This window comes from Brassica rapa, chromosome A04 (genome assembly GCF_000309985.2).
Source record: "Brassica rapa cultivar Chiifu-401-42 chromosome A04, CAAS_Brap_v3.01, whole genome shotgun sequence".
Classification (NCBI taxonomy): domain Eukaryota; kingdom Viridiplantae; phylum Streptophyta; class Magnoliopsida; order Brassicales; family Brassicaceae; genus Brassica; species Brassica rapa.
Genome location: NC_024798.2, coordinates 19,371,203 through 19,381,356, shown reverse-complemented (window position 1 = coordinate 19,381,356; position 10,154 = coordinate 19,371,203). Strand labels below are relative to the sequence as shown.

Sequence of the window (10,154 nt, the reverse complement as noted above, 5' to 3'; positions counted from 1 at the left end):
CATTCCATTTTCTTTATAACTTGTATTAGATACAGATACAGATTTGTTTTGATCCGGATCTTGTGTTCAGTTACAAACGCATCTCTACTGAAAAGGTTATAATGGCAGTGTAATAAAATATTAGGCATATAACACACACGTTTTGAATTTGAGTTGTTTGTTCTCTACTTCTCTATCAAGAATCAAAGAGAAGTAACAAGTTTAGGAGACCAAGTAGGCAGATTAGGACAACCATTAACCCCAATTAAAACTTCAACAAATCTTCTCTTAACCCTCTCTCTCCTTGTCGCCTCAAACGCATCTTTAGGCGCCAAGCTCTTCATCAACGGCACATCACTAGAAACCTCCTCCGCCGAAGTCTCCACTATCCTCTCTAACATATCTGAAACCTCACTCATCGTTGGCCTAGACTTGGCCTTCACCATCAAACACCGGTTCGCAACCGCAGCTAGCTTCAAAGCAGATTTGAGGTAGTAGTTTCCTTCTAGCCTTGGGTCGACGATCATCTTGAACTTCTTGATATCAGCCAAGTGTGGTCTGATCCAGTCCAAGATGTTCTGCTCGTTTCTTGGTCGGTTTCTGTCGAACGGCCGTCTCCCTGTGATGAGCTCGTAGAGGAAGATTCCATAGCTCCACACGTCGCTCTTGGCCGTGAGGTGTCCTGTTTGGATGTACTCCGGAGCTGCATAACCAATGGTCCCTACAACCTGATGGTGGATTGTTTTGAACAATCAGATACTAAAACGCAAACAAACATGTCAAGGCTTTACTTACCGCGGTTGAGACATGACTGATTCCATCAGAAGGTCCCATTCTAGCTAGTCCGAAGTCAGAGAGCTTTGCGTTCCAATTCTCATCAAGAAGAATGTTTGAAGATTTGAAGTCTCTAAAGATAATCTGCATTATAAGATGAATATAGCTTATAAGAAAAGAAAGATTAATTTAAAGGGCGTGTGTGATGAAAGAGACCTGAAACTCCAAGCCGTGATGAAGATAAGCGAGTCCACGAGCAGTGTCTTGAGCAATCTTCATTCTAGTAGACCAAGGGAGAGGAGTGAGTACAAAACGGTTAGATAAATGGTCTTGAACGCTTCTGTTCGGTACGTATTCGTAAACAAGCAGCCGTTGGATCCCTCTCTCATCGTCTTCAGCGCAGTAACCGATCAGCTTCACGAGATTCGGATGCTCCGCTACTCCCAACACGTTCACTTCTGTCACCCATTCTTTATGCCCCTGTAAGCCTCTTCTGCTGAGCTGTTTCACTGCGATTTCGATCTTTTTACGAGGGTCTTCAGGGCTTTGAATGATGCCGCGGAACACGCCACCAAAGCCGCCTTCGCCGATCATCAAGGACCTGCTGAAGTTGTTGGTAGCGGTTTTGAGGTCATCGAGGGGGAAGACTTTGAGGTTGTTAATGTGCGTCTCAGAGAGGACGTGTAAGGAAGTAGTAGTAGTGGTAGTACTTGTTTGTGAGTTAAACTCAGACCCCACTGATCCTCCTCTGGCAATGGAAGAAGATCGTATTGAATCACATTTTTTAGTCTTGACTTCATCCTGAGATTTGTCTTTGCTGAAGTGGAAACATTTCATTGTCTTTGAGGAAACCAATCGCCTCACTGTAATGATAAAAAGACACACAAAACCAAATCAAGCAAGTCAACTTCCTCTTTTCTAACACACATTGAGCAATCAAATAGCATTTCTCAGCACAATATTGCACAAATACAGAAAAGTTCAATAGTTTTGAGAAGGAAACCTGATGTAGAAGTATTCATGAGGAGGAATGGAATGTTGTGATTGGGGTCTTCATGTTCATGATTGAGAGATCTTTAAAGCAATAACATTTAGAGAGAGAGAGAGAGAGAAGAAAGAAGAAGACGAGCTCACCATGATCTAATAGGGAAGTCAAATAGGCATTGGCAGCTGGATTTGCCGCTTACCAACCCATATACGCTTTTTTATTTCGTCTCCAAGCCTCTTGCTTGCTCACTATCAATACCTTAATAGTGAAATTCGAGAACACGTTGTTTGCTTCTTTATTTATTTATTTTGGTTATTTATTCACATCCCCATAACCTCTAGCCGTAGCCGTTAAGGTAAGGGCTTAAATGAAAAGTTAATGAAATCTCCGTTTTTATTCTATTTCAAATAAGCTTTCCCCACACGGGACAGGGTCATAACATACATGCGTTATAGTTTCGATAACAAGTAGAAAAACTGATACAATGACACCATTAGTACACAAAATTGTTGATAGTCAATACTACTCAAAAAAAGAGTTACCTTTTAATTAATGTAGTTGAAACAGGTGGTCCTTGAATCCTAAGAAACATTGATGAGGTGAGGAAAATCGTTGGGACTCTTTTTAAGAACTCTTGGGAGGGTGAGAAGTTGGCGTAGTAGAAACTGAAGTGTCAGTCATCTATTTGAGAATCCACCCAACAGCTAAAGAAGAGAACACACACACCTAAACTTGCATCATCTCAACATCTTCCTTCCTACCTACTCTATATCTCTTGGCGACCTTACTTGCAGGAATTCAACTTCCAAGACACCAACAGTCTCATCATTAGTCTTGCTCTATATATATACTTCATATGGCACAGAGCGTAATCCTTGGTTTATCTGCAAACAAATACATAATATTGAAATCTCAAAACCAATTTCTACAGCCAGAAAATTTAGTGAAACCGGTTTTCATACAGACAGAGTTAACCTCCCAATCAATTCCTTTACCTTTTTGTTTATTGCCATTATTACTCCACCTCAATGTATTCAACTACTGCATCATATGTTTCCATCGTGAGGCTACTCTCAGCAAAACATCTGAACAATATGTAAATCTTTCTCATCAGAAATGGTCATCAACCATATTATGACACAAACCAAAACCGGTATCAGTTCCATAATCAAACGCCGGTTATACTGACAATCCACAGCCCTTCTAGATTGCTCTACTTTAGTATGTAGCCCCTATGTGTTTTTGTTTACTACAACTCAATCCGTAGTTACTTGATCCTTACCTCAGTTCATGCCAAAAGATATCCTCCTTATCACCCAAGAATACTCCAAGAGAGGAGGAGACTTGGTCTTCCATTACTATCCCTCCCACCTGCCCTGATTGTCCATTGTTCTCTCTCTCAAGCCTTTTGATGAAAAGGGCCGATGCAAAATGAACAATGATTGAAGGATCAGGATCTCCAAGGACTGCCTGAACCTCTCTTCTCATCCACGGTTCGATTCTTTCAATTATCCTCGCCTTAGTGTGATCATCATTCACCTGCACAATTACAAAGATTACACACGAAGCAGCTAACCAAGAGTGCAATCATCGACCATAGCACATAGAAACTCACCAGTAGCAAGCTTGGCCTAGAATGCAAGCGAACAGCTCGTAGTTGTCTATCGTATATGCTGCATTAGTAGCAAAACAAAACTAGTTAGAAACTCGAAAACAAACTGAACACTAATCTCAAACCAACCTAGCTCGCCAGCGAAGCTTCCTCTCCAAGATAACATGATCAGGAACCGAACCAGGGCGTCCAAAAGATCTCCTCCACGGCAATGGCCTTGACCTTCTCGAGCTAGAGCTCTCCAACACATCCATTGACCTAACAAACAAGCAAATCAAAAAGATGCAAACTTTGAGATGATCACAGAGAGAGAGAACACTAACCTCCGACGATGATAAGTCACTGTCTCGCGATCACGGAGAGGCGGTAAGCGCTCCTCGCGGAATCTTCTAGAAGCGAGATCGTTGACGACGAGCCAGGAGTCGAAACGGGCGTTGCAGAGAGGGCAGCTTCTCTTGAGGCCGCTCCACTTGCGGATGCAACCGAGGCAGTACCCGTGCCTGCACGACGGGATCACGGCGGCGCGTCGGTGGGTTAGGTTTTCAAGGCATATCGGACATGATTGCTCTTTTACGGCGGCGAGGATTGCTCTTTCCGGGAACTTCTCGCCGATTCTAGGAGGAGAGTTCCTTTTCCCGATGGAACGCGAAGATGAGGTCGTCGGCATGACCGGTGAGTTTCTCTTTTTGCTCCGGTGATTGGGTTTGTTCGGCGAAGACGGGCTCTAAAGGGATTGGATTCTAGTGAACCGATTTGGATTCAGTTAGATAACCGGTTTATTCCGGTTCGGTTTGATAACAAGATTGCTTGTTGTTACAAAATGAAAAGAGAGTTTGGGCCTTTTTGTAAATTCCGACCCGGTTCGGATTCAGGTGGATAACCGGTTTATTCCGGTTCGTTTTGATAACAAGATTGCTTGGTGTTACAAAATGAAAAGAGAGTTTGGGCCTTTTTGTAAATTCCGACCCGGTTCGGATTCAGGTGGATAACCGGTTTATTCCGGTTCGTTTTGTTGACAATAATATGAGGACTTTTTGTAAATCCGACCCGATTCGGATTCAGGTAGAGAACCGGTTAATTCCGGTTCGGTTTGACGACAAGATTGCTTCTTGTTACAAAAATGAAGGATCCCTTTCTTCATCGAAAGCTCGCTCTCAAGTCTCACCCACAAGCAGTGGCGAAGCCAGAGCAATAACAATGGGGGCACGTGCACCCATAGTTTTATGACAATAAAAAAATTTGTATGTGAAAACACAAAGATTCAGCTGGAAAAGATGGTTAATATCCTCTTGTGCACCCCCTTGATGACTCAAGTTCGATCTTCTATATCATATATTTCATTTTACATTAATTATGCACCCACTAAAAAAACTTTCTACATTCGCCCCTGGGCCACAAGCAAGCAAGCAAGCTTGTCTCTCTCTATAATGGAGGTTCCAAAAGATCAGATCGCGACACTAATGGCCTCGGCGGAATAGATTGTAGAAGGGGCGTTGAAGGAGTTGGGATACTATGGTCACTGCCATGGGCTACCTGAAGAAAGCACATCCTGACTTGCTGCAAAGGCTCTCTTCCACTGGAGTCGTTGTTGAACACACCAGTTTGTTATTAATCCTCCTGAATTTATTTATTTTATAAAGAGTTTGGTTTCTTCAACTGTCCCTTGCCTTTATTCATACAGGGAGGGTAGGCACATGTATTTATATGCATGTGTCGCTTTTCAAAGTGCGTAACCCACCACCAGCTACATTAATGCTCATATCTGATGAACTGGAAGACACGTGTCCCTTCATTTCTCGGTGTCAACAAAAGCGTTTGTTCTGGCACGTTCATATACTCCTCCGAGTATGTCATGTCTGTACCATACTGCAGAGTGGCTCTGGCAAACCCTACTGGCTAGGTCTCAGGCGATAACAAGTTATGATCTTCGCAAGTGCACTGCTTCGGGTGACTCTGCCTGGTCGTTTCTTTGCGATGCATGCTACTTTACTTACCTAAGCGTTACAGATTTCACCAGACATCTCTCCTCTGAAGAACATAAACGACGAGTAAGTTCGTCCCTCATCATCTCTCTTGCTTGATTGATTGATTCTATCAGTTTGCATTTTTCATTGTCTAACTATTTGAGAGTTTCTCAACAGAAGATTCTTACTATCAAGTCTAGTCCCCACGACGAGGACGAGGACGAGGACAGTGACAGTGACGAGGAATCATTGGCAAAGGCAAGTTTTAATCGATGAAAATTGTTTTTAATTGGTTTTCACAGTCCAAGACATTATGTCTCCTAGATACTCATTTATTCAAAACACATGTTGCAGATTCCAAAGTGAAAACGTTCGAGGAAAGCATTCCGGACGACTCTTGTACTTCTTTTTAATAGGCGTCCCTCCCGGCGTGGCCGCCGATGATAGTGTTAAGCCTTCCAACAAAGAGAAATTGTTGCACAAATGATAGAAATCGTTTTTTATTTATTTATTTACCTTTTTGTTCGAGAGATGATGCAGGACTCTTTGAAGTAATTTTAATTTGGTTTGCAATGGATAATATATATACAATAACTGTTTGATAAATTACACCTCGATTTCTTGGAATGAGTTTGCCCTAATGATACAAACTGTTCAACAGTGGTCTGGTTTTTTTTTTTTTTTTTTTGAAACACACAGTGGTCTGGTTCCGTCAAAGAAGGATACTTGGAACTGGACCTTCTGGTGAGAACTTTTGACTTTTTGAGCGAAAATAGCTTATGCAAAAGAAAACAATGTCCAAAAATACCTTCCTATAAATCCTAATATGCAGGTTCTTTTGGCAGAATATTTTTCATGCGAACAGGTTCAGCCAAGGACAATACCTAGTTTCTATTCGCTCTGCTCTAACCGAAAAGCGGATATTTTTTTTGTAAATCCGACCCAATTGGATTCTAGTGAACCGTTTTGGTTTAAGCCAGATAACCGTTTAATTTCGGTTCAGTTCGGCAAAACATGTGAGTTTGCTCTAAGAGAAAAGCGGATCTCTTTTTGGGCTTTTAGTAAACAAGAGCCGACTTGATTCAGCTAAATAACCGGATAATTTCGGTTCAGTTCGGTTCGGCAAAACATGTGAGTTTGCTCTAAGAGAAAAGCGGATCTCTTTTTGGGCTTTTAGTAAACCCGAGCCGACTTGATTCAGATAAATAACCGGATGATTTCGTTTCGGTTTGTTCGGTTCAATTGCTTGTTTGCTTTGATGGAGAAGCTCATACTTTTCTCTAAGGTGAGATTCAAAATTGATTCAACTCATTTTGCTCTTAATGAAAACAATGCTGCAGTTGCTGAGGTACGTCTATTGTTGTCTTCTTTTTCATCTCATTTAGTTTTCTAGATTTGGTTTTTTCTTTGGGTCAAAATGTTAAAATTTATAACCATTTTCTGAATTTTACATGTTGCAAGAACAACTTATTACAATAGGAAGTAAAAAGACTGAAAAATAACATTAGTTAAAAGGATCAATAAACCAGATAGCGCCAGCATAAGAACACTCAAAGAAGAGATGCTGGTGAGATTCAACTTGAGAAGAACACAACACACACATATCAGGAACAACTGGTCCCCCAAGAGATTAATCTCGATCTTTAGTGGGAAGTCTCCTTAACATAGACAACCAGGTGATAAAGGAGCAGCGGGGAATTTCTTCCCTGAACCAGACTACTTCATGCCACTCAACTGTTGGAGAGTGCTGATGCAATATGTTCCAAGTGACTAAAGAAGAAAAAGTGGCACCGAATCCACATGTATGAAACCTCCACAAGTGTCTGTGGCTGATGGAACCGCTGTAGTTGATAGCACAATTTGCAGTGTCACTGCATGATCACTTCTCACACAAACATTGGTAAATAGAAGAAGAAAAAAAGAAATTTATTTTACTAGCTGCTTTATTTTTCACCATTTATTTTCAATGTGTGTTTGCATCTATTTCTATCCCATTTTTGCAATTCCCTTTATGTAACATTCATGCTACTATGTGATTTGTTACATCGTTGATTAAATCATATATTTCTTTTTGATTTGAGTTGATTAAAAAAAGTTTCTGATTTCTTAGACGTGGAAAATCTAAAAAGAATATGAGGAGGACATAAATTAAATACACGAATTTGAATAAAAAGATTTCACCTTGAATGTATTATGAACCAATAATCCAAAGTATCATCATGAATGTGGAATGTATTAAGCACACGAATTTGAACCAGGAAATTCAACCTTTAACGAGCCTTGGATCGTTTAGAATGTTATCACAAGTGAAAGAAAATAAATGATATATATGAAAATGAACAACCAAATTCCCAATACACTCATAAAAATGTCTGATAAATGTCTAATCTATCATAATAATATTTCACTAAAAAAATTTGTTGGAAATTATTTGTCATTTGTGTTCCTTTATTGTAAAGATGATGGTTTTGGGTTTTTGAACTCTTAGATATTCACAAGTTTGTGACTAACCCATTATTGCTAATATTAAACAAGTTATCTTGAAATGTAAGGTTTTGTCAAGATTCTAAGTTGACAAATGTAAACAATATTTTTAATCAAGTGGAGATAATATAATGATAGAAATGAAATTTGGAAAACCGTAAACGTATTAGCTTGGATTTAAATCTTGTCATGAACTAAATTTGTACACCAAATTTGTCATGACCCCATCATTGCTTATGTGAAACGTAATAGTTCACTCGTGAACATGCACAATGGACTCAACGAGAGTTTCATGATGACGAATACAAGGCAAATGCGAGTCCCCAGAGGACCACAGTGGCCAAAGGTATGCTCATATTTTCTTATAACTTGATGCCACTTATCACAACTCATCTTGTCCTGGGTGTGTGAACATGAGGTAAATTTAAAATAATATATTCTTTGTATTATTATTATAATCCTATTGACTGTAATATTTGTATTATTTTTTTTTGTGATTGAAAGATAACCAAGAAGTTACTGGAACTCCTACAGATCGAGCTCTATTCAAATGGGTCATACAAGTTATATTTCTAATTTGTTCTTTCACTGTATATAAGTCGTATTGACAACTAATTATTATGAAACCTCGCAGCTGGAAAAGGATATGAATTCCACTTACAGCCGGTCCAACTCTAAGATCATAAAAGGCCCATGCAACAAAAAGGGTTTCTCAAAGGCTAAATATCCTTCTCTAGAATCTAAAGGGATAGTTCGAGCCCATGGCATTGCGTTAGACAGTGTATGTATTTCATTTTTATCATTCTACTTTTCGAGTTCTGTTTTTTTTTTTCTTCTGGATCTACCTATAATAAACTTGATATTTCTTTCTTAGGACATGGCATTAAGATTCATTGGAAGGGCAAAGCTGAATTTATTTTGGATAAATGCACACTGTATCAATTGTTTATAAGAAAACTAACATTTTTCTTTTGACCCCACATGAAAACCGTCTTCCAAAGAACAAGAATTTGAGAAGCTTACTCGAGAGGCTGAAATCCTATAAATTTGAAATCCTTTTGTAATTAAAGAGGATGATAAAGAAGAAGATACTTAATTAGTAACTCATTGAGTCTTGGGGATGTTAATTGAAGCATTAAGTCTTGAGAGTTTTTTTAGTTGTACTACATTTGAAAGAGTAAGCTATGCTGAAAGAGTTGAAATCTTTTTGGAGTTCAAAACAATAGAAAAATGTCGTCTCTTGTTATGCAGTGTTTATGTTCCAATTGATCCTCATATTTTTAGTGGTAAGTCTATCATTGCATAAGTTATCAATATATATGATCAATTGTTAGATACAACTACAATTAGCATGTTCTTGTTTGAATCTCAATACTGGATTGTGAGGTATGATTTTCTAGCCAAGCCACTGCATTACATCCATCATGTTCTTTCGCCAGCTCAGAAGGGAGGAGCAAGTGTATTCCTTGTGCATTGTAAAAACGTTCGTTTTTTTTTTTGTTAAGATCTTTATTTGTGGGTTAAAATAAGATAAGTGTTAATCATGTATCATGACGAAATATCTCTAAGAAAAATGGTGTTGAAAGAGAAGAAACTTAAGAAAGTTCAATCGCTAGTGGTAATAATTTTCATTTTTTTCGTGGGTTCATCAAATTGTATTGTTTATTTTATAAGAAAATATGTATCTTTTTCTTTCGACCTTAAAGAAAAAATATGTTGCCAAGGAGGAGATGTTGAGAAGCTTAGCTTTGGAATCTTCAATGCTCAATTCCATTTTTCTCTAGGTCCAAATTCGTAGAATTTCTTTATAATTCTTTACAACGTGATCATGTAATATGTAGTATAATGCCATATGTAAATGAATTGTTTATCCCTTATATTTTCATACAATAAAAAATGGTTCTTTCATTTCAGTATAACATTTTGACAAAAAATTATACCTATACTATATTATGCATTTGAAAATCAAATGATTCTTTTCTTTTTCATGGTTTATATTCTTGTTAATTAGGAAAAAATAGGAGTAACATCATTTTCTCTTAAAACTTTTCTTTTTATTTTACTAAAGGTAAATTACAACATACTTTTGAAAATATCTAAATAAAATCATTGTGTTATAAAAATAGCATATTTTATAATGTATTTGCAGATATGGTTAACCTGTGAAAGAAAATAGCTTATAATTGTAAAAGAAACATAACTGTTATGAAGTCAATTTTTACTTAAAATAAAACATGACCGAAATAGAAAAAAAATGATATCCAACTAATTGTGTTCAACTAATACTGAATATTTGTCAAACATAATTCACTTATATAACAAACGATAGAGTATATATTACTTTTTTTCTTTA

The 10,154-nt window shown here is 38.1% G+C and overlaps 2 protein-coding genes across 6 annotated transcripts; both read right to left on the bottom strand.

Moving 5' to 3' along the window:
• Positions 1-7: 7 nt before the first annotated feature.
• LOC103865700 (serine/threonine-protein kinase PCRK1) lies at positions 8-2,523 on the bottom strand. 4 transcript variants are annotated; one of them, XM_033289847.1, is made up of 6 exons: positions 2,284-2,523; positions 1,888-1,989; positions 1,757-1,827; positions 970-1,616; positions 775-897; positions 8-707 (listed from the first exon to the last, which is right to left on the bottom strand). In XM_033289847.1, the coding sequence occupies exons 3-6, from the start codon at positions 1,773-1,775 to the stop codon at positions 183-185; spliced, it is 1,314 nt and encodes a 437-aa protein (XP_033145738.1). In that variant the 5' UTR covers positions 1,776-1,827; positions 1,888-1,989; positions 2,284-2,523; the 3' UTR covers positions 8-182. The 4 variants fall into 4 exon arrangements, with proteins under 4 accessions (XP_033145738.1, XP_033145739.1, XP_009141783.1 ...); XM_033289848.1 differs by having other exon boundaries at positions 1,757-1,804; XM_009143535.3 differs by having other exon boundaries at positions 1,888-1,999; positions 2,284-2,516.
• On the bottom strand, positions 2,117-10,100 carry LOC103865701 (E3 ubiquitin-protein ligase Topors). Of its 2 annotated transcripts, none has more exons than XM_033289849.1 (6): positions 3,677-10,100; positions 3,483-3,611; positions 3,357-3,414; positions 3,024-3,280; positions 2,731-2,826; positions 2,117-2,625 (listed from the first exon to the last, which is right to left on the bottom strand). In XM_033289849.1, the coding sequence occupies exons 1-5, from the start codon at positions 4,018-4,020 to the stop codon at positions 2,757-2,759; spliced, it is 858 nt and encodes a 285-aa protein (XP_033145740.1). In that variant the 5' UTR covers positions 4,021-10,100; the 3' UTR covers positions 2,117-2,625; positions 2,731-2,756. The 2 variants fall into 2 exon arrangements, with proteins under 2 accessions (XP_033145740.1, XP_009141787.1); XM_009143539.3 differs by having other exon boundaries at positions 2,737-2,826.
• Positions 10,101-10,154: the final 54 nt, after the last annotated feature.